The sequence below is a fragment of the Corvus hawaiiensis genome, chromosome 26 (genome assembly GCF_020740725.1).
Source record: "Corvus hawaiiensis isolate bCorHaw1 chromosome 26, bCorHaw1.pri.cur, whole genome shotgun sequence".
Classification (NCBI taxonomy): domain Eukaryota; kingdom Metazoa; phylum Chordata; class Aves; order Passeriformes; family Corvidae; genus Corvus; species Corvus hawaiiensis.
In genome coordinates this window covers 5,463,332-5,487,751 of record NC_063238.1, presented here as the reverse complement: position 1 = coordinate 5,487,751, position 24,420 = coordinate 5,463,332, and the positions used below count along the sequence as shown (strand labels likewise).

The window sequence follows — 24,420 nt, the reverse complement described above, 5'->3', positions numbered from 1 at the left end:
TCTTGGACAGCACTAAAGTGTGGTTTAGTGCTTAGTTTCTGCTGCCTTCAGCTGCACTCAAAGCAGAGGAGAAGCAGCATTAATTTATCTTAGAAATTTTTACTCCTACACTCTTACCTCAGAAACAAGCTCAACAATGAGCTTGGGGACTTAATGTAAAAGTATTTCAGTGAGAGCACCATAGCCATGGCCTAGACACTTCTCACCTGTCTCCACTTCTGCTTGAAGAACTGCACAAAGGCCACTCTTCCCCTCCAAACTACAAGTGGGAGCAGAGAGCCCTCATCAGGAAAAGCTGGGTTCCTTCTGCACTTCCTGAAGCCTGTGTGAAGCCTGTGTGAGGATCCAAAAGGCCTAGAAAAGAGGGGGGACAGATACAAACCTCCAGGCAGAAGGTTTCTTCAAAATATCTTTGCAACAAAGAGCAATGGCAAGAAGATAAAAAATAAAACAAAATGACAACACCCAGAGGGTAGAGTCCCACCTCCAGATACAAACACACCCAGCTCTCTCTGAGCTGCAGCAAGCCAGAGCACTCACTGGGATTAACGTCTGAACCTTCATCCTGCAAAGAAAACCTGAAAAGGTTTCTCAGCATGGAGCGAGAAAGGTGAACTGGGGTTAACCCCTTGTGGTGCACCTGACCCTCTAGTTCCACCTGTGTTCAGATGCTTTTGCTTCTCAAGCATAGACAGCAGCTCCTGACCCCAGTGGCTTTCAGGCTATTCTTCTTCACCCTCTGGATGCTCAAAACCAGAGCAAGCACAGAAGTAGCACATGTGAAAGTTACAAAGAAATCCTGAACCCCGCTCCCACGGGTTGGGCTTGAACCTTGCAAGACTGCATTTTATAAAGATCTTTCTTCACAAATTCACAGCTTTTCCACATTTAAAGTTTTGTCAAAATTATTATAAAACATTTATTGACAGTAGCAATAAACAGAACAAATTTCTGTGAACAAAAATTAAAGCAGAAAATGGCTTTAAGTGATTTTTGACCAGCCAGCTGTACAAAAGCTTAAGCAAAGCAGCAGTCAGGGAGGTTGGGGTTGGAAGAATCCACACGGAGTTCAGGAGATGTCATGCCTTATTAGATCACCAAAATAAGCTGTTATTGTCTTCAGTTTGTTATTGAGAAAATTTTGTTCTATTTCAACTTTCCCTCCTGGTCCTGCTAAGGAAGCCACCTGAAAAACAAAGAACAAAAAGTAAACCAATCAATGCACTGGAAAAGAGGCAAAACCCCAAACCTTTTAATTCGCACAAACAATCATCCAAAAAAAAAAAAAAAAAAAAAAAAAATCTATCTCTGCTCTGTTAATACTGGTGGAAAATGTTCCTTGGCAGCTAATGACTCTGGATCCTCTTTTTATGTCTCCTTTTAATCACAGAGCGGTCTGTGGTTTGTGACTGAAAAACTCTCCTCACCCAAATCACGAAAATAAGAGGATTTCAGAAGCAAAGAGAAATACTCAGAACTTGACATGCTGTGCTGAGACAAGAGATGCTAAACTCCGGTTTCCAGGGTACTTGGCATTTGAGGCACCCACATGTGGCAAAAAGCAAGCTGTAAACTGTGCTTGAAAGATGTCACATCCCAAATTTTGGGGGAAGAGTAAAATCAATTTTAGTAATTAGAAGCATAAAGGTTGCACTGAAGAGTGGCAGCATGGAGGGGAACAACGCAAACAAAACCAACCCCCAAGCAGGCAGAGAAACTCAAAAAAATGGTCACAGTTTGTTGTAGTTGCTATTGCAGCCAAAGAAAAAGTTGCTGTATGCACTGGAGTCGCAGGCAGTGCTGAGGGCAAGGCTGGGGCACTGGTGCCTCTCCAGGCTGGGGGAGCCTGTCAGGCAGCGCTGGTCCCAGCTTTGTGTTTACAATCACTGGGGTGAGTGAGAATTTCACCATTCATGCTCTGTTGACTGAGCCCGGTGCACACCTTTAATGCTCAATGATTACAGACAGACAACATTTCACAGCAGACTTTGCATTTTGGACTGGAGCATGTAATACTCTCCCCTCTTCTGTTCCTACTCAGCATGCCCTCTGAGGGTAACAGCTCACAGGCCATCAATTCCTCATCAAGAGAGACCGCAAAGTCAGAAGGACGAACAGATGAACACCAAAACTGAACATTGTCTGCTTTTTTCCCCTTCCACTGTGGACCCTGAGGACCTGTCCTGTGGGGGGGGTCCATGCTCCACAGCCAGTTCTGCTCTGTGCTGCCATTCCCCCAGGCTGCTGCAGGAAAGTTATTTCTATATCTCCCCATGCAGGGAAACTTCCTAAGCACCCGTAAAGCTATCAAGGTCTACAAGCCTGCAGTAGATTTTAACTGATCTTTAAACAGATGATATTAGCAGCTGAAACTTTAAGTTCAGACTCTGTTATTAACACTTCTAAAGCCCCTTGAGACTCGACTCTGTCGTGCAGAGTCAAGGTTTAAAAATAAACATGCTGAACTTCCTCTATTTTAATGTGAGCAAAAAACCAGCCTACTATCAAGACAAAATAACAGATTAATTTAAATTACACTTTGAACCTTTACTGACTTGCCCAGAAAACTGTCACACTTATCTAAATCAAACATTTACTTTTTTGCTTTGGTTTTATTTTCTCCCTTTTCTTTTTTTTTTTTTTTTTGTTTCTGCAGACAAAAACAAAAGCATGAGCAGTTTTTTCATCCTTCAACTTCTGGTGATAGGAAAAAACGCTCCACATTCTTGTCAGAGAGGAACCTGCCACTTAAGTAAAAAACCAGAGGCTGGCTGACTTATAAATAGCACAAGAATCTGAAATTGGCAAGTGATCAGGAATGTTAATTTTACAACTTCTGTTCTTACTTGAAATCCGAAAAGCATTGTGGGGTGATCCTTAGTTTTTCTAGGAAGATGTTAACTTTTAATTTTTTACAAACAGAAGCTGGGATGTCCCTTCCAAAAAAGCATGAAGAGGCTTTGCACTTTATAGCTGATGTCACTTAAACATTCTAAAATATTAATTGGATTAGTCAATTTAATATAAGAATATTAAAATTACTGTCTTGGGGTTATGTTATTCTGGGCACAGTTTGTGTCACTAGCATATCTAAGTATGACTAATGCATTGATATTAAACACTAGTGTTTACTAAATATTTCTCTTAGAAGACCAAGTAAAACAAGATACCCCTACACTGATGGGTGGTGTCTACCAAAGGACAGCTGAGAATGTACATATGCTGTGTCTGGTCTCCAAGTGTTAAACACAGGATAACTATGACTAATTTCAAAAAACGACTAAAAGTATTTGATAAACCCAAAGGTGACAAAAATTGAAATAAACACATGGGAATAAGCTCTGCTGTGACAGATCTGGTACTATATGCTCTTTAACCCATCCACTATTCAGAGGAGAGAAATGCAAATTCTCTGTGACAATGCTTAATTGTAAATTGCTGGAGGTTGCAAATTTAATTATGTAGGAGTTGCCAAGTTTTCCTCGGCAGGGCTCAGTCAGCCCTGATGGTGTAGTGAGGGAAGGCTGCCACACACCAAGCTTCAGAAGGGTGCCAGCCTGGCAGAGGGACACCCTCTAAAATAACAGCAGATTGAGGAACGAGGCTTTGAGAAAAACAAAGGTGCTCAGCTATTTTCAGAGACACTGACAAACATCTGTTTTTGCAGTGCACTACAACGGTGAATACAGAAAGGCTTCTTAATTTCTTTTAAAAACTTGACTAGTCCAAACTTCCTTTATTTTGCATTTTCCCGTGTACATACAGTGATTCCCTGCTGGCAACTCTCCTTATCCTGGTTTATTCTTTAGCCCAAACCCACACTACTTGGGTGGACAGGTATTGCCTCCTTTGCTGTGCTGCTGTCCCTAGGCAGAGGTAAAGGCTGCAGCTTGTGTTAACACCTCCCTGTATCCTTCTCACCTGGATGCTTCATCCTTCAGTTCAGTGACTACTGCTAAAAAGAGCCCACAGCTACAGACACAGCCAGAACACATCAAAAAAGTAGCCAACAGGTTTGGAAAGGAGATATCATAAAAGATGAATATATGAAAAGAGAAACAAACAGAAGATTACTTCAGCAGCACAAGTTGCTTGAGTTGCAAACTTCCTTTATATTCTTCAGGTGTATTTTTGAACCTGAAGGTTTTCCTGCTGGTCTTCCAGAGGCTTTTTGATTTTTTTAATCATACTGAAATTTCTTAAGTAAAGTAACTTCCTATCTGTTCCAGCCACCAACTAACATAACTGTGGACAAAAATTTTATCATTTTTTCTCCCCTCCTATAAAGTTTTCTGAGGTATGAGAAACGCAAGCTTTTTAACTTGATAGGCAGTCACACAAGGACACTGTGAATGAATTGATTTTATAGAATATTAATAAAATTAAGAATTCCCTCCCCCTTCACCCAGCCTAAAAGCTAAGGGGAACAAAACCCAACCTACTTGAAAAAGAAGGCAGTGATATTCTTTACACTGAACATAATAAAATAAAATGCTCTCAGGCAGCATATTTAAAAATGGACAGGTATGCAGTTGAATTGTGCCACCGTCACAGTGGTGCTGCCACCCTTTGACAGGCCAGACTTTTTTTTTTTTTTTTTTAACTTTGAGTGGGCAAACTACAATTCTGTATTCAAGCAGTATGGGCTTTAGGAAGACTGAAGTTCAGAAGTATCGCTCTGGCTTGGTGTATGCTGTGGGTAACTTCTGGCTCTCTCTCTTTTATCAAGGACAGAGTGAGCTTAAAGTGGGCTGCCTAAAAACTGTTGTTATTAACACAATAGCCACAGCTGAAGTGTATGGAATTACATTCACTTAGAAATTATCAGCCTGCAAAACACATCAACCCACAGTCCTTCACCTGCCAACTCCCCTAATACTCAAGCCTCTTAAAAATACTATCAAATTAACCTCTGTTCATTTCCTGGCTGCTCAGTCCCTGCTTTGCTCATTGTTCTATTTACTCCTAAATAAAGACGACTCTGCTTGGCAGGCCCCATTTGGCTAGGTCTCCAGTTTAAAATCATAGCTAAAAGAGAATTCAAATAAATGAAGGTGTTTTTACCCATCTTTACACTCCCCTCATTGAGCAGTCATTTTTAACAACTGGACTTTCATAAACAGAAACACAGCAAGTGTTTTTCCATCCAGGCAACAGAATTGCAGACAGAACAAGGACTCAATGTCTAACTCCAGATTTCCTCAAAATGATTGATGGAGATGAGGTGGGAACAAAGACAAGAAAAAAGAAAAGTACCAGCATAATGTGTATTTTTTGTAGGACTATCAAGGTCCAGAACACTTCGCTTAATTCTAGGCTCACAAGAAACAAAAAGCCATTCCTGTATTCTGGCAGCATTTGAAATATAAGCCAGGTCTGAGACATCAACATTCAGGACAGCAAAAGCTCCAACAACAGTACAATTTCACAAAATGAGGCATAGCTACCACAAACACCAGTATGCCTGTCTTCAAAGAATGGTGAAGATTTAAATAATCACTAAGGCACAATCCAGTACCTGAGCTGCTAACCATGCACAGGGCAAGGTAAGTAATAAACTCCCAATTCCTCATTACTCCGTCTCCCAAACCTGGCTAGGCTAGGTAAAGATGCTGATGTGGTTATCTGTCTCACAATAGACTAGGTCACCAACATTTTAGGCTGACCAGTTTGTTGTGGGGAGCCATCATGCATCTTGACAACATTCTGACCACCAGTGAGAGACCACCAGTAAATGAGTACAACTTCTACAAAGAGATGAAAAGAATAGATTCCACTATTAGCAAGAAGGTTCTACAGCAACAAATCGCAGGTTCCTCCTTCTTTGCTGCAAATACGAAGGTACAGAAGTATTATGTGGTACAGAAAAGAGTCTGTGAAAGAGATTGGACTACCTGGGATGACTCCTTGTCCCAGAGGTTGAGTACACACTTCCCACACCCCTCCCCCCAATGAGGCAGAGCACAGCTTGCTAAACACTTCATAAATTACCTTTATGAAATGCATAACAGGCAGTAATAAACATACATTTTTTTAAATGTACGTGCACACACATCTATATTATTATTAATTTTTGCTAATTAGAAAGAATATTGTGAAAGAATTCAACTTAAAAACAGACCTGCACACATTACAAATTTTCTAACAAATACATGTTTGTAAACAAGGAGATTCGATGCAATTCAGGGAAATGCTTTTACATTTCTTGTAAATGAACCAACCATATTGCACTGGTTCGCTGCTCCCTCTTGAGGCAGAAGTACAAAAGTTCACTTCTCCTCGACCTAAACGCCGTTCTTTTAAGGGAATTCCAAGAATCCCATTTCTCTCTACAAGACCAACTCTACACAGAAGTGGCCGTGCCTGCAGAAGTAATAAGCCCTGGTTTTGGGATAAAATCATGTGGAACCAGCCAGGATATCTTGTCCCCCGAAAAGACAATGAACAGAGTCCTCTGACACAGCTAGGTCAAGGTAAGCTACCACCTGCTTTCACTCCAGCAGCAGAATCCCTATATCCCTATTCTATGTTAGCTATCTAACAGTGACCTAATAGCTATCTTCCATTAAAAGTAGGTATTTTCCACTAACTTTGAACCACCTTAACTAACAGTTAAATGTATTTTTATTGCAAGGTTGTTTCTAACTGCTGGACTTCTGGGGTACTTTTTGTTTGTTTTGCTGGAGATTCACAGCCCTGGAAGTGTAGTGGCACTAAATCCAGAAACTTCATTCTTAGATACAGCCAGAGATTTTGGTAGCCAAACCCATAACCAGTCTCCTGTGGACCAGAGTAACCACCAAGGTCAGGTTTGGAATAGTCATGTTTTCCACACCTTTGTCAACACAGGATGAAGACATTTCCCTAAACAGTGCGCTAGATTCACATCCACTTTCCCCCTCTCAGATCATCAATCTTTAGGGTTTTTTTTCTTATACTGACAGATTTTCTAAAGAAAAGCATACAGAGCTGATTTCTCCTCCTGAGCCCATAGCCTAGAACACTGAACAGACCTGAACCCAGGACTTCAGCCACCTACTTTTAACAACAAAGCCATGGTTTTGAGCAACAGTTGTTACTCTGCAGCCATCTCTGTAAAGCCAAACCCATGGATGTTACATCAACATCATTCAGAGCCAACTGCACCAAGATGTAGAGGTGGCAGGACACCTGGCCCAATCACATAGATAAGCTGAGCTCTTCTGCAGGAACAGCTGCAGGCCTGTGGGGAGTACTCTTGGATGCTTTTGTGGAAACACAAGCGAAATGCAGATGTGTTTGGCCGTTTATAAATCCAGTAAAAGGTGCTCATGAGTAGAGCAGGAAACTGCTAAGGTCACTCTTCATCACGGAAATTAAACATTTGATAAAAGGCAGTGGTAAGAAGTTGAAATTAGAGAAACTCTACCTAAAATTAAAGTCCCTGTTCAAAGATTCATAAGCCACTTTGACATTTCACCAGCCTGAAATGCAAAAAGGGATTGAATCATCACCTGCCAAACCAACAATCCTGTGCACAGCATGGACTTAGAATGTGCTAATACTCAGGCCATGTGAATTTCAGCCTATTTCTCAAGCCAGCTGTTTGCCACCAACAATTCCTCAAGCCACCATATGGCTTGACACCCTGCCTGCTCTAAGTCAGACAGAGCTTTTGGAAAAGCAGGAAAAAGTCCTGGGAAGCCCTGTGGCATCTTGCAGGTGAGAAGAACTGCTCCCTTTTTTGCAAAAAAGCTACAAGACATGATTAACATAGAAAATACACAGAGGAAACTAAACCAGACACTCAGGGGAATTGTTAGTCATATAACTGCTTAAAAAAAAAACCTTCTACCAAAAATCCCTAATACAGAAAACCCCACACCAGTGCCACAAATTCTGTGTTTATCTTGAATCACTACAATGGAAGCAACCCATATGGAACCACACACCTGTGTGGACACCATCAGTACCACCCCTGGTGGTGTGACATTTATGCCTGATCTACTCATCAGTGAGAGCAGCACCTGCAGGCTACAATTTCCTGCAACTCCTTCATATACTGAAAGCCATGAAGGTCTGGGACTCACCAACTTATCAGACAGTGAGAGCTGGTTGAAATATGTTGGGTTTTGATATTTTTATAATGATGTATCTGTCTGGCAATTGGCTTTGAAACTTCTGCAAGAAACTCCAATTTGTTGCTTGAAGAAGAAACAGTGTCAAAACCATGGAAATAATCTACTCCCATTTCTAAATATACCGAAAGTACTGCAAACACAGAAATCACTTAACAGAAGGGTCAAATTCAAAAACCCCAAATACCCCACATTCAGCTCAACAGACTTAAAAGTCTTATGTATGTGCTCATAATATTTATGTTTTAAGTCAGCTGAGGATTTTGTTCACTACCAAGACCTCATCCAGTAACACACCTGGTTAATATCAGCATTCCGAGGCAGAAAATACACAATATTGTTGGTGATCTTCTTGGAGAGCCTGAAAATTTCAAAGGTACAAGCCAGTAAAGGAAAAAACAAGAATGGGGAAGGAAAAGTTTCTTAATATTCATTCATTTTGAAAGTATGTCTCAATTTCAGCTATTATGCAGTTAAATTATAGTTAGTCTTCTGAGTGTGTAGGATTCTCTTCTGAAATGCAGACATTATTATTGTCTAAATGCAGAAACTCTATCTCACCATTAGTGCCCTAGAAAGTAGAAAAAAGCCCCCAACACTCACTTTTTATGAAAATTTAACCGAACTACAGAGAAGTGTTTGAGAAATTTGAATGTAGTTTGTGGCTAATACATTTGGTTTACATTTTTTTTTTTAATCCATTTTGTGGAATCTCTCACACATGCATACAAAGATTTTCTTACTCTTACAGATATGGCTACATTTTAGGAAAAAAGGGGAACAAATTAGATTATTCTTGGACAAAAGAAACCCCACACTTCACATATGATGAAACTATTATGTTAATACCTTCACAGATGAATGAGTGCTCAATATCACTGTTAATAAACTAGTATGGAATTCTACATATTAATTAAAATAGTTACTATTTTCCTTGCACTCTTCTGTGATTTCTCAAGTCATTGGCAGGTGCTATGGCTGAGACAGCTTTAGTAAGATATTTTAAATAAGATATTCCCTTTATAAATCAGTTAAAAAGTGGAATTAATGACAAGGTCATAGCTCACACAACCAGTTATTGTCTCTCTCTATATATACACCACATGCCTATTTGATTACTTTGGGGTATTTTAATAAAATAATATAAAGGAATTAAAACTGCTAAATCAATGCTTTAACTTGAGAAGCTACTCAATTCTCTAATGGACTTTTTGCTTTCAGGAATGACTTATCACTGGGGTTTCTGGTAATAAAAAAAAAAAATATTTAAATTTAGGTGGGAAGAGGACTAAACAAATGGGTTGCACCTGGAACTCCAGCTGCCACCCATATCATCCACAGTCAGCCAACTGGGCACGCAAACCCCACGGGAAGAGAGGGAGGAGAGGAAAGAGATAACCCCTCCACAAGGCATGACTTGGAAAGGATATCCGTCTGGGCAAATCATGGTGTGGATGTCGAAGATTTCGGCAGTGGCGTAGTCGGGCCCGCCCCAGGGCGGGCTGAGGAACACCGCGTCCGCGCGCAGGCCGGCCGCCAGCGCCATGAAGTCCCCGCAGAGGAAGTCGATGTGCTCGGCCACGCCGTACACCTCCGCGTTGTGCCGCGCCAGCCGCAGCTTCTCGGGGTCAATGTCGACGGCGATCACTGCCCACGAGAGATGGCGAACACGGGGATTAACGGGAACCGGGAACGCCACCTGACCGCCGGCAGCTCACCGCAGTCAGACACCGACTGCTGTGACAAGCCTGCAGCTCGGCTCAAGGAGTGGACACGGCACTGTCTGCCTAAGAGAGAAGTCCTTCTTGCGGCAGGTTTGGCAGGAGCCTGACAACTTTAATGAAACTCATTCCTTGCCTTCATTAAAGAGAAACATTTATCTGTGGCTGGCCACATAGTTCTGAAAATTGAGTTTAAAAAACTCCAACACAGCCCAAGAGAGACAGATGATACAAGAATAGTACATAATAAGAGAAATTAAAATTTAGCCAGGAAATACAAAAAGCCAAGTGAGATTTATAGATTGGATCATAGCTTACCAAATTTAATGCAGTAGAAAAACTACTGTTTTTCTTGCTCAAACATTACTCAGAAGAGTTAGATCAACTGGTGTGAGTATCTAGCAGGAAATGTTTTTACAGAAAGTACTCTCAACATTTATCTACACTTTCATTAGCTGGCATTAGACTAACATGAAGTCCTCATTACTTTTCTGTACTTTGTTCTGCTGAATCTGCAGGCAATTCCATTCAAGTGTTTTAAGTACTATTCACATGTAACCTGGTTTTGAGTACACAGACTTCAAGTAACAACTGGAAAGCAGCAGCTTTGACAGAAGCCCACTTTTACCAGTGATCTCCAGAGCATCTGACAGACTAGACATTATGCCACACAAAATAGTCTTGACTACAACACAAATCCAACTGTGACTTAAAATAGAAAAAGCAGTTCTATTGATCCTTTTTCAAAACAGAGAGGTCATATTGTGAGTCTGATGAAGCAAAACAGCTGCTGTTGCTACAGAAGCACTGAAAAAGAAAACAAAGCAACAAACAGAGCACATACCCAAATGTTTTTAGGAAAAAGACAGAAGAAACAAACGAATGCACTGTATACAACACCTACTTACCTCTTTTTGAGGTCAGTGCAAACTGAATAGCGTTCCCTCCAACCCCACAGAACGCATCCACTATGATGTCGCAGTTGAATGACTGACTAACGCGGACAGCAATGTGCTCAGCTATTTTCTCAGGAGTAACAGAAAACCAACCCTCTGCAAAGGAAGAGGAAGAAATGTATTTTCACCTCTTATTTCAAGGTCATCTCATTTAAAAACAAACAACCAAGCCCCACATAAAACTGAAGGTTTAGCATTAATCCCAAGAATTTTGGCTTAGTGCATTCGACCAGGAAACACTGGCTTTGAAGATGATAAACTCTGCTCAGTCCAGAGATTTGCTAAGTAAACAAATTCTCACTGAAGCAAACTGATATGCCTCGATCTCAGTATATGCTTTGTTGAACTGACTGCTGAGGATTCTAGTTTATCAAGGGGAAGTCCACAGGCACAGCTATGGAAAAATTTTTACATCATGATTATGCTGTGTAGCAAATAAAACCAGAAATGTATTCTCTCTTATCCAACATTTTATTTTCTTCACCGCAATGTCTGGTCTGCCAATTAATCTGCAAGTTTATGAAGCAAAGCATGAGAAATGGAAGGCTTAAAAACCCAAAAAACAAAAAATACCTAGTAATCCTAATTCCTCTTTTACCTATAAATTTATGATTTGAAGTGGTTTCCAAGTAAATATGGAAAAAAGTCGCTTTGCAAGTGACTGCTGCAAGTCAGATAAAAACAGAATGAAACTAGATCCATCAGCATACTTGGAAGTTTCACAAAATTATTTTATAAAATATAGAAATAGAAAAATATCACTGAGTTTCTGAAAACGTCCTGACAAAGTATGATTTGGGTCCAGGCAAGATCATCAGCAAACGTAAGGATGCTGATGTCTAATGCGGACAGGAGTGTCCCACACTAAAAGCCGTTGTGAAGTCCAAGACTTCCATTCACCTGCCTGCTGAGGGGTGGATGGAATTGATCCATGGGTGCAAACACACATTCAGTAGTGTTCCTCCTTTAAGAAAATTTGTAATAAATTGCAAGAAGGGCCACAGGTTTGGATACATCCTGTACTACCAAGGCAGCACACTTGGTACTGAACACACCTCTGTCTAGTTTAATTCCTTCATCAAACCGAGAGAAGAGCCGGTAGCGCTGTGCCCAGTACTTGGCCAGCTCTGGATCAGCAGCAATCTCAGGAGGTATAGTTCTCAGTGCATTTTTATTCCTTCTTCTTCTTTTCTTCTCCTTGTTCTTCACAGTAATTTTTTCATCTACAGCTGGAAGACACTGCAAAAGTTAACAGTCACTGTTCTTGTAGGCTACGAATGTAATTGGTAGGTGAGTGTTAAGATTTAAAAACACTGCTATAAATGTTCTTCATTGCTGTTTGCCAGATGATGAAGATTAGTGGCTTTAAATTAAAAAAGAGCATCCTGTATTTCAATGGATTAGTCACGGTCCTAAAAATCATAACAGTTCACCCATTATTTAAGAGCCTTAATCTTCAACTGAAGACAATGAACTCTACATAAGGAGCAAACAAGTGGATCAGACACCAATCTAATGCTCTTATATCAGTTATGAATAAAAACCAATCTAGACAAGAGTTTTACAGTAGGAATCTAACGTAACTGAACTACTGTAGGAAGGACTAAATTATATATAAAAACCTGTATAATCCTGCTTTCCTTTGTTTAATGTTAAATACAGAAGTTCATAATACTGATTGTTTTTAAGCTAGAAAATAACTTTAACAACACATGCTCCCCAGAGCTCAGCAATGTGCATTTGAACCCAAAACCTGCTGGTCTGTGCAGCTACCTAAGGTTAATCACCATCATTCTTGCAGAGGAAAAAAAGGTGTGAAGGGAAAACCTCAGACCATGTCGAGGATAAACAATGGCTGTTCATCTATAAAGAAATACTGTCAACATTAAAGACAAGACCTGGGATTCTGGCATTCCAGGAATAAGCTAATTCCACTAGCACAGCTCTCAATCGCTTTCGTTACTCCTTAGACCTAATGAGTCTGTTTGAATTAACAAAATAAATGAGTAGTGCATGACACAGTAACTTGGGAAGGCAGTATTAAGTCCACTGCCAATTCCTTTTATCAGTTTGTAGGAAACTGATTTACCTTGGCTGACATCCTCCGTGTCTGGCTGGAGATAATCAGGAATATCCAGAGGGACAAGCTGCCGCCCACCGCTGTGCTCTGGCCTCCCTGCCCCCTGCTCATCAGGGCCACTCGCTGCAGTGTCCTGCACCTCCCCCTCAAGGTTACTCCCTCCAGGTTCTGTGCAGGCCACACTGGAAGAGGGTGGCTCTTGGATTTCAGTGTCCAGCGTCACACTCTGTGTGGCAGCAACGCCTTCCTGACCCTCTGAGTCGCTGCTGCTCGCAGACAATGCCTCTGCTTTACCCTGAGGGGTGGCTGGCTGGGACGTGTCTTCCTCCTCAGGTTTACTAACCTGCTTCAGGAACATTTCCACCTGCAATTGTCAAATACCACAGATGATCAGATGGTGATCTGTTACTCAGAGCACAGTTTTAAAAGCCTTACAGTTCAAAAGCACCTGCCACTGCAGGCTCTCTCTACCATGTGTATTTTGAAAACAGTAAAATATCCAGACTCAAAACATTCAAGAAGTCCCTTTTTAAAGCTCCCTTTTTAAAATGTTTGGAAACAAGTTGTCTTTGGGAACTGGATGCCAGCTACCTCCAAAAGAGAAACAAAAACCCAACCAACCAACCAAAAAATCAACGGATAAATAGAATAAATAATTCTTGTATAATACCTAAATAGTCACACTTGCCACAGCCCAGGTGACCAAGTCTACTACTTCACAACTATCTTTATCTGCATTCAGGTATGTACTCTGCCTCTCAGAGTTTTTTAGCATAAACAGGTGAAATTACCTTCACACATTAGTTGCCTTCCCTTCAAGATGTACCAGATGGTGCACGTGGTAAAGGGTTCTGCTGCACAGCAGAGAGCTCGACATAAGCTCCTAACCAACACACAGATGCCACTCCAAACTCCTCAAAGGCACATGTAGATGCTCCCTTTTACATTATGGTTGCTCTGAATGGCTCTAGACCTGGACCAGTTCCTTACCTGAAAGTCTGAGGAAATGTATAACTTCTTTTTTCTTCACAAAGTTAAAGTTGCCCTTGAACTATACTGGCCCCAGGTAGAAGACAAAAATTTATCAAAAATTATAGCAGTGGGACCAGAGTCCAATGTAACGTGTATGGTCACTATCAGAAAACAGTGCTTTACACCTGGGTTTTGGGGAATGCCAAGCATCCCAGAAGAAGGTGAAGTAACATTAAATCTGTCCCCTCAGATTTTCAAAAAGACTCAAGTGAAGTCTCCAACAAATGTTTCTACTTCTTACTAATTTCTGAATTTAAAAAAAAAGGATAAAGTTACAGGTGAAAATAAATGCAGGTAGAGGTATACGCAAACCCCTTTAAAAATTACCAAAAACATGGAGTTACATGAAATACACTAATCTACACAATGATTTTCTGTTACTGCTGAAATGCCAGTATTAACAACTGGCCTCAAGTGCAATTTAAAATCAGACACACTTTTAGTTACAGTAGAAACCTACACACATCTCTAGAACTATGTGCAGCCAGATGTTAGGAATGACTTTCGCATAACTTGGCCATTTAAGCTCACATTTCTCTTGACAGGGCCCACCAGTGCCTTTCCACAGCCATCCTAACTTAAGTACTCTTCACATAAGTGGGAGGCAGGGAGGAGGGGGAGAAAACAAGGAGGAAAAAAAAAAGAGGAGCAGTGGACTGACATTTGAAAATGCCATCTACTTTGGGCAATTAATTTTTTTTTCAACTTCATAATACAACATCAGCTAAGGGAGCAGATAAATCTATGAATTATAACAGTGTTAATGACTAAACTTACCTTCTTCAAAGTTTTGCTTTTTTTGCATATCATTTCAGATTCCTCTGTAAAGAAGACGTGTGTGTTTTTGCTCTTCCTTGGTTTACGCATATCCAAGAATTTGGACTTGAGTTTTGCTTTTTTCTCCAAGTACTGCACACTTTGGTGGGTGAAATCTGGAATTCCACCATATCTGAAAATAAATAGATAGAAAGATAGATAAGGACTTAGTCAGTTAATTTCCAGTCTAGAAGCTTTAACATAAATGTTGATGTCTACAAAAAATGATTTAGGCTTAAGTGTTTTTTTATTGCTCCACTTAAAATATGTCACTGGATGTAGCTGCAAAACAATGTACCTTCACGAAAATTTTATTTGAAAATGTTTAACATAATTAGTTTTAGATTTTTTTTTTTCTTATAGTTGTATAACTTTAGATGAAAACAATTTCCCAGGCCAGCCTGAAGAATAGGAAATGAAAAAAATATCTTGATTAGCAGAATAGAAGATCATTTTGGTGGCTGTTGAGAACCCCCAAAACAGCTACTTTTACGTTCTAGCAAATGCAACAAAAAACCTAGCCAACTAAAAAAAAATTCACTGAACAACACCCTGGCAACACTTTACTAGTATGGCAACATTTTACTTAAAACTCATGATCTCAGCTCACAGAACTACAAACTGAGAGGACCACTGATTGTCAGAGCCTTTAAGCTCTAATTTAAGTAGCTGACCAGCAACTTCACATTTATACAACTGCAAGTACCTTATGTGTTACACTTCTGCATCAAAGCAATTTTCTTTAATTATTCTCTGTAACTCTGCATCTCTCTCTAGTTCAAGGATGACAGTTTTAGTGAGAGCAGAGACTAACTCTGGGAATCAGCTTCAAAAGTTTAACAAAAAGGAAATGGAGATGAATGGTCTATTTCCATAATAACAAGAGAGCTGACTTGCTATGAAAAACCCCACAGTTCCTCGTAAGTAATTACTTTTGTCCTGTGCCACACTTGAAACCCAACACAGAGCAGGTTTCCTCAGGATCTTCCATGGGGTTCTCATCCACATCCAGCTCATGGCTAGGAAAAAACAGATGACAAAGTCACTTACTGTGAAAAAACCAATCATTTTACAGCTATACCACTAAAAATCTTGCATATTGAAAACATCTGAATGTGGGCTTCAAGTAAGTTCCTCCACAAACTGCTGAAACCAAACCAAGCAGATAGCACCACTCTATTCATGTGCATGAATTTTTGGGTTGGTTTGGTTTTTTACACAATTCTACTGAGCAATGCCCTTCTACTGTGGTTATAATATTCCAGTTATTCTGAATGACCTCTTAAAATATTTAACATCAAGCCCTACATGATGAAGACAGTGTTTGCTCACCCCATTTCCAAATTACCTTCATCATCTCTCATGTTATCTATATTATTATCTATTACTGATGCTGTGACAACAGCAAAATACTAGAATAAAACCAAAGCTGTATGATTAGGAGGTAACAATTCCACCCACTCCTTCACATTTGAGTTTGCAAATTTATTGGAGAGGAAGAAACATCTCACTATCTTTGAGACTATATATTTTTAGAGAAGAAAGAAAAAGACAGTGACAAGGCAGATATTGGCTATTTTATGACTGCCATAGCTCTGAGAATTTTACTGGCAGCGTTCAATTCAGTTGAACAATGCAAATTATTTACTGTCATTCTGGGATTGTCTATACTAATTAGACCTAAATAAGCAAGCTGCCCTATGCAATTTAACAATCTTGTATACTTCAGTGGCACAAGAATAGTATCATCACCTTGTACAGTCATCAAGGCCATACATTGTTTTCATAAAGCAATGGAAGAGAGGAAATATCCACTGCTTGTTATGAGGCAAAGCAATAAGCAGTGATGGAAGACTATGTGGTTTTGTACTGACATTTTAACTCACATCCTCAATCAAAGGTATAGTTAGTATAAATCAGAAGGCTCCTGGACCTGGACTTCATGAGAAAAAAGCTCATGTAAATTTCATGACTTGCCTTCTCTTGACTTTGACATGTCTGTATTCAGGAGGCTCTTCATCCTCATCTTCATCTTGGTCATGAAGCAGCAACTGCTCTTTTTCATTTGAATTAGAGCTGCATGGCTCCTGCACACCTAAAAAAAGATACATCATATTTTCCTTCTGCATAAATCAATTCTTTATCTTCCTGTCCCTACAGTACCCCTGCAGCTACAGCTAGTTACTGTGCCAAACACACATCTTTACCTGTCTTTGTTTGAGAGACAACATACTAATAAAGCTTCCAGTATTACGCTGTAGTGTTAACAATCTTATGCAGGACCAACTTCAAATTATCTCATCTCTCCAAGAAAAATAAAATGCCTACAAGAGTTTCCTCCTTGTGCATAAAATTTTGTTTCCATCTCATTAGCTATGCAAAGATATTCCCACAGATTTAATAAGCGAAGATTTAAACACTCCTCTCACTTCTTTTTGGAAAGGAGATTTTCTTTTCACCTCTCCCATTCCAGCTCTACTGCAGAATCAAGATGGGACCACATCTGCTTCTTCCTCTCTTAGAAAGTCACTAGCAGCAGACTCAAGAGTCTCAGCTGCAATATCAAGACTAAGATAAATAATTAAATATGTACTAACAGTGATCTCTCACCAATTTCTTTAGTACATTTGAAGATTTATGAAGTACATGTTCTGTTAATATCACTTCTGGCTGAAGAACACGTTCATTATACAGGTTAGAGATGAGAAATCATCCAAAGAAGCAGAGGGAAGAAAAAGCAATCAAGTATGCAATCATTCCACAAAATACCTAATCAACTTTTTAAAATAACACAGACATGCGCTTGAGAATTCTGATAACCAACTTTATCTGATTTTGAATTACCTGACTGGTTAACACTTTTATTTTCACAAGATGCTCTCCTTTTCCTGCTTCCTCCATCACAGGGCTCCTTCTGGCTTCCACTGTCAGACGAACTCTGTTCCTCAGGACCACTGTGGGCTACAGTTAGAGCAGCACTGCTCTGTTCCACTTCCTCCAAATTCAGATTTAAATTACAAATCCCAGAGATTATTTCACTGTGGGGCTCAGCACTTGAAGGGAGTCTTTCCTCACTTCTGGTGTTGGAGGGAGACAGCTTCAAGCTCAGCACTTCACTGTGCTCAGGTCCTGGGCTAACCAAGTCCATTTCTCTCAAAGGACCAGTCTCCTGTGTAACCCCATTAACTTCCACCTTGTCACCATGTGAGCTCTCAGTAGTCCATCCTTGACTTGTCCAGTACTGAAACTGTTCCCAATAATACCAGTACAGTTCACTATAATGCTGGTCCCATTCTTCCTTAGTATCTGGACTATTCCAAGGCTCAGAGGCTGTGATGCCCTCAGACAATGAGACCTCTTGGTGCTTTTTCAACCAACTTTGCCATAGAAGGCCCTCTCCGTACTCGCTCCAATACTTCTCCCATTTTTCCTTAAGTTCACTGGGTAAAGTCTCACTTGCAAGGCTTTCTGAACTTTCACAATTCCCTTCAACTAAAGCTTGAGGTTTGCTGCTCATCTCACACTGCTCTGTAGCTAGGGCCAGCTCACCAGAAACGGACTGGATACAACCACCACAAGTTTTGTCCTGGCATTCCTGCCCCATTTTATCCTCATGTTTTTGCTGCAACTCTTTTTTCTTCTTCTTTTTCTTTTTCATAATCTTCATGTTATTTTTCTTTCTGTAATTTTCTGTTGCCTAAAAGATAATGGAAAAACACAGTTAGAAGTCCACAATGTATATACAGTCTTGTCCTCTCTCGATCACATTTCTGTTTCCATTGGAACCCTCCCTCTCACTGCAATCCTGCTGTTAGCTTTCTCCCCAAAAAAGCTGTAGTTTCTGGGTCTGATAGGGCCCTGCTACATAACCTCGACTGACACTTCTGAGGAAGTTGTGAGAAAGAGCAGTAAGAAAGTCTATAGAAACACATACAAAAAAGCAGAATGGTAGACAGAAGTGGGGCTGCTGAGAGGGAAGTCATTAGTAGCTCAAAGCTTCAAAAGGAAAGACAAGAAACACTATAAAATCCTAAAGGGTCAGGAATTGAAGGGTCACAGGGTTGAGCTCAACAGCAAAGCAGTATCTTGGTAACATCAAGGATCTGTTTTATGAGGCTGTGGAGGCTGACCCTTACTTTCACCCGGTATCTGCCTGACCAGCAAACACGGTTCAGTGTCTTATTGGGATAGTGAACATAATGCTCAACCTCATAGAATGTTAAATCCTTGCTATCTTTGGGTGCTGTACACAAAAAAAAAGCATCATTTATACTCAAAGCCCCTGCAAATCCTGCAGCTGTATCTCTGTATGTCTTGAAGACACTGACCCAAAAGAGTGGAGCAATATCCTTTCCATCCCATACTAATCTCCAAGGTGGCTAACAAATACAAGGAAACAACAACCTTCTGCCCAAATCCTGCAATGATTGTATTGCACAAATGAAAGGCAGCCCTTTCATTTGTGTAATACAATCGTTTCACTCATTACAACAAACTTGGCTACTACAGTTGTCTGGTGGAACAGAAGACAGAAACCTGTTCCTGAAAGGAAGACTAAGGTAACTTGTTGGTTTCACCAGTTACAACCTGCTTGCTTCAGAGGGGCTTCCTGTGATGGCAAAATTCACATGGGCAAGATACTGTAAATGTACAGATATTACTCCAAATGGCCCATCAGCTGCAATCGTTACTTTTGTTACACTGACAAAAGCATAAGGTGGACTATGAAGAAGTTAGAACAGAAGAACTGGCATTGATCTTTCATCCATATCCTTCATAATGTCATGTTAGTACACACAGTCCAAAGCACAATGCTTAGCAGTAATCTAATAAGAAAATGTATTATTTTCCCATTCAACTTATTTGCATAGTACTAGATAGCAACAAAAATTGCACACAGACTTTGGGCTTGAAGTTGGATATCTGTATGGTCTATTTACAAGTTATCAATTAAAATCACATACAAGTTTCTCCTATTTATTTACAAATTAATCAGGTCAGAACCATGCAGTGCTCTGCACAAAAGTACTGTCTCACTGTCGGGGAGGTCTGTACACCATGAAGTGGATGCTGTGAATATTGCACTGTCTTTTTATTTGTGAAAACTGCAGGCCTCTTCTAAAGCCCAGATCCTCCCTACTATGGAAAGCAGAGCACCAAAGCTTCACTCCTGCCTTTTGGAACAGCCTGGCTTTATCAGCTGCAAGGGGGATTTGAAAAACTAGCTTTTTACATTAGTTTTTACAAAGCTAAATGCTTAAAACACACAGTGTGAAAATGCACGCTCAGACTGGAGTGTACTAGTTGTCCTGATGTGCAGCATCAGCTTTACCACGGCTCTTTTAAATCAGGTCTCTCTAGTCACGAGAGCAGTATAGCTGTGGAAGCATAAAGCACAGCCTTGACCCTGTTTAGTTCACCTGGACAGACCAAGGTGCTGTGTGCTGTTACCAGGATGCAATGCAGGCAGCTTCAAGGCAGCTCAGATATATTTCCATGAACTGCCATCTCAGAATAACTGAGAGGAAGCACATCCCTAGGACTGGAAACACTACACAAACAGAACAAATAAAGCAAGTAAAAATTTACCACGAAGTCCCTGTGGGCTGACTGCCCACCAAACTGAAGAGGCAATCCCATGCTCTTCATAAGCTCAGCTTCTGAGTCTAGTTCAACTTCTTCCACGCCCAGGGCATGATTAGTATCCACCTTTAATCTCCCATTGGGATAACGGTTCTCCTCCTCAGATGCTTGTTCTTCCCCTGTTAATAAGTTATATTACATGAATATAATCTGGTTCTGACACCTCAATGCCACAGCATGGCATACAAAAAATAGCAGAACTGCTTCTTATGCTTCCTTTCTCATTTAAAAATCTTCCTCATGAACACCTCAGTTTCTGCATAACTATCAGTAGGAATCAAAATGTAACTCTGACAGCCAAAACACTGGACTGGGTCTGTCTGGAAAGGAGTTAACATTCTCCATAGCAGCCTCTATGGCGTTGCGTTTGGGATCTGTGGCTGAAACAGTGTGGATAGCACTCTGATGTTTTGGCTGCTGCTGAGCAGTACTTGCACAGCCTCATAACCTTCTCTCTGCCTGACTCTGCCCCCCCCAGCAAGCTTGCACTTCTATCAAATTGCTAAGCAACAACATCTGTGTATAAAATTACAAATATTATTGAGAAAGTAGGAGCTGTATATGGATGGAAATTATGAAATCAGAAGCTCTTGATTCAGTTGATAATACTGAAACATTCAAGGTTTTTGGCTTGGTTGTTCAGGATATATTCACTGCCAAATTATCACATAACACACTTTCCATTTTTAACTAATTATTCTCACCACAAATCACTCATATATGCACAAAAACATGGTTTACAATCTCCTTCTTTCACTCCTCTCACTTTGCCTCCATCTAATCTGTGCTATTATCAGCTTCTGTTTCTGTTCAGAATTCCTTCCAAATCAAGCTATTATGCTGTTGGATCTACCAACACAGCAATGATAAAAAGAAATACCAAAAGGATTATGTTCAGGTAGGCAAACTTGAGGAATTCTGGAGGATGAAGTAAGGGAGTGGTGTTGAATTTGTTAAGAGTATATACCATGATAATTCCTAGATTACAAGCATGCCATGTGAGAGACTCTGGTCCTTGTCATATGATTCACTGTATATATGAGAAACATAATTGTCCCCATCAGTGCTATTGCTTCTTCTCTACTTCTGGCTCAGCAGATTACGTAGCAACAGCTAATGTCCTAGGCTGGGGTAGACACAGAAGGAGACAAACATCTAGGATCCACAGACCCTCCATTATGCAATTAATTTTGGGCTAAGTTGAAATCATGATTTAAGACCAGGTCAGGGATCTGTGATATAATCTGCTCCATGCACTAGGTGAATGTTATGTGAGGTGGTAAAGTCTACCTGGACAGGAATGAGCACTGTACCTAGTTTGACACAAACTTTTGCATCAAGATTATGATAACCTGAAAGCTATGCAAGTGTTATTATTCACATCCATCCCCATAACAAAAGTACTGAAAAACAACACAGAAACAGGAACAACTTAAATAACCACACATAACTCACTTTAAGAATGACAGCACATCACATTGCATAGTACACTGTATTACCTTACCTGTACTGTCATTGCCATCTTTGACATAAAATCCTTTTAATCCCAGTTTATATAATTTTCGATCTCTGTAAAAATAAAGACAGACACCGATGCAGAAAGTCACCATAGAAACATTTTTTTTTTTTACAGTAAAACCAATCATTCAGTGGAAAAAACCTCCCCAGGGATGCAATAAGATCCCCACCACTGGACGTTTCAAGATGAGACTGGATGGGGTACTTAAACTCTTTTAGGCTCCGTTCCCATGAAAGGCTGGACCAAGTGACCTTTCCAGGTCCCTTCCCACACGGGCTGCCCTGTGACTCCAGACAGGCGAAGCAAATAAAAAGAAACAACATCTGGAGAAGGCAACACTTTAATTAAAGCCTGACGGGAAAGGCCATAGGAGCGACGTTCAGAAAATGCTGCAGCTACGCGGAACACCCCCGAGCTAAATTTTCTGGTCCTCCTCTCGTTGTGAAACCGGCTGTTCCCCCGCGGATGGGAGCGGGAAGGGGGCGGGAGGGCGCGCTGAGCTCCGGCTCCGGCAGGGCGCTGGCTCCGGCCAGCGGGATCGGCGTCTGGGGGCTCCTCTCACCCTTTTCTGCTCCCCCCCACCAGTGACAAACACGGCCTATCGGGGTCCTTTTGTGCACACTCCTGCAAAACCGCTCTCCCCTTGCAGCCCCTCGGCCGCAGCAGCGCGGCCCTTCCCGCACGTCCCAGCGGGACGCTGCCCCGGCCGCGGGCACAGGGACACGCGGGGCGCGCCCGGCGCTACTCACTCGACGAAGGCGCGGGAGCAGAGGCAGAGGATGCCGCCGGCCGGCCCCGCCCGCAGCAGCAGCTCGGCCACCAGCCTCGGGCCCAGGTCCTGCACCATCCCTGCGGGAAGCTCCCCACGCCGGGCCCGAGCCCCTGGCCGCCTTCCGCCGGAACTGCCGCCCGCGCCCGCCCCGCTGCGGCCGGGAGGGCCCCGAGGGGATTCGGCTGCCTGCGCTTTCAGTGGTGCCCCACGAAGAGTATTTGCGTGTTGAGGGGTTCAGAGTAGGTAAAAAGGAGGGGGGAAAGGGCATCGCAAGTAAAATCCGCAACAAAAGGTGCAGCAGCCAAAATCTCGTAAAACAGGGAGTGGGAAACAGAAGTGGAAACCCTGAGCAAGGCATTTTTGGAGTAGTGACTGGAACAGAATCGTAGAATCACAGAACGGTTTGGGTTGGAGGGGACCTTAAAATCACCTTGTACCAATCCCACTGCCATGGGTAGGGACACCTTCCACTAAAGCAGTTTGCTCAAAGCCCCATCTGGCTTGGCCTGGAACACTTCCAGGGATGGCGCATCCACAACTTCTCTGGGAACCCCCAGCGCCTCACCACTCTCACAGTTAAGATTTAACATGAGGGCTTAAAGCGGTGAGAGAATGGAGACAGGATGGGCAGAGGGAGTCAGAATGGAAACAAAGCCTGGTGAGAAAAAGGGCCTGGGAGGAGGCAGGGTGAGGCAGGAAGGTTGGAATGAGGCCCTGGAGGCAGAGCTTGGGTGGGGAGGGAGGAAACCATTGGGAAGCAGCCATGTGTGATAGGGTACAATGATACAGATAACCATGTTTTGCTCACAGATTTCTTTACTGTGGGGTCCTGCTTCAGGCAATAGATCAAGATGTAACCTGGGAAAACACCACTGTGGAGCGAGAGAGAGACCTGATGACTTGCGAGAGTTTAGAATAGGAGGTTGGTTGGAGACAAGAGAAGGTGCAGTGACAAGCAGACCACAGGATCCTGTCCTGTAGAATCAGATTCTATTCCTTTCTCTACTGCAGCAAATTTATATGATGGTGCACTAGGTTTGAGGGATTTCCTCCATGAAACACTGAGTGATGGACTGTTCAGCTCTGCTTAGATTACTCAGAGTTTATCTATAAAATGCATGAAATTCATGCCTCTAAAGAACATTACAAAGCCTGCCTTGACATCTCTGGTACAGGGTTTCTCAGATAAAAATTACGGATTTTGGGATCTCTCCTTACCTGCTAATGGACAGTGGAAGAGTATGAGAAAGGAATGTGTCATTCATATCTGCCCTACTTTTAAGCCCTGTCCTGGTTTCGACAGGGTTAATTTTTTGCAGTAGCACTAAAATGAGGAATACCATTACTAAACCACAACAGGCCCTCTGGAATGTGTTTGTTTTTGGCAAGCTGGGATACTGGGCTTTATGTTACCTGCATTCAATGATGATGAGCTGTGCGGTTTTCTGCTGTGCTGTCTCGTTCTGTTTGCATCAGTGTATTTTAGGTAACAAGGCTGTACAGCCTCGTGAGGGTGCAAGATGTCCTCAAGATTTATAAGACATTTCGTAGAGAAAATGTGGAAAGAGGAGTTTGGAGGCAAAAGGATGTTCAGGTGACAGTAGCATAACTACAACAACAAATTCCATCCACTTACAAAACAAAACAAAGGATTAATTGTATCCTGATACATCTGATATACACGTCTGATATAAACAGAAAAATATTAAATGCTGACAATAGTCAGGGCTTGAATATGTCTATCTTTACAGTAATTTAATACTT

The 24,420-nt window shown here is 41.4% G+C and overlaps 1 protein-coding gene across 3 annotated transcripts; it reads right to left on the bottom strand.

Moving 5' to 3' along the window:
• Nucleotides 1-887: 887 nt before the first annotated feature.
• TGS1 (trimethylguanosine synthase 1) lies at nucleotides 888-22,791 on the bottom strand. 3 transcript variants are annotated; one of them, XM_048286850.1, is made up of 13 exons: nucleotides 22,634-22,791; nucleotides 21,870-21,934; nucleotides 20,312-20,484; nucleotides 17,567-18,419; nucleotides 16,700-16,817; nucleotides 15,655-15,741; nucleotides 14,684-14,855; nucleotides 12,884-13,238; nucleotides 11,850-12,023; nucleotides 10,747-10,890; nucleotides 9,548-9,764; nucleotides 8,415-8,493; nucleotides 888-1,186 (listed from the first exon to the last, which is right to left on the bottom strand). In XM_048286850.1, exons 1-13 carry the CDS (start codon nucleotides 22,729-22,731, stop codon nucleotides 1,070-1,072), a joined length of 2,652 nt encoding a protein of 883 aa, XP_048142807.1. In that variant the 5' UTR covers nucleotides 22,732-22,791; the 3' UTR covers nucleotides 888-1,069. The 3 variants fall into 3 exon arrangements, with proteins under 3 accessions (XP_048142807.1, XP_048142808.1, XP_048142809.1); XM_048286851.1 differs by lacking the exons at nucleotides 8,415-8,493; nucleotides 9,548-9,764; XM_048286852.1 differs by lacking the exons at nucleotides 888-1,186; nucleotides 8,415-8,493; nucleotides 9,548-9,764 and adding an exon at nucleotides 10,306-10,645.
• Nucleotides 22,792-24,420: the final 1,629 nt, after the last annotated feature.

Excerpts from the sequence above, each read along its gene's own strand:
- TGS1 (XM_048286850.1), bottom strand. The coding sequence starts at position 22,731 with ATGGTGCAGGACCTGGGCCCGAGGCTGGTGGCCGAGCTGCTGCTGCGG. Across the intron at positions 15,742-16,699 it reads CATGTCAAAGTCAAGAGAAG|CCATGAGCTGGATGTGGATG; the intron begins GCAAGTCATGAA and ends GTTTTTTCCTAG. Across the intron at positions 10,891-11,849 it reads AGGAATTAAACTAGACAGAG|AGGGTTGGTTTTCTGTTACT; the intron begins GTGTGTTCAGTA and ends CTTCCTTTGCAG.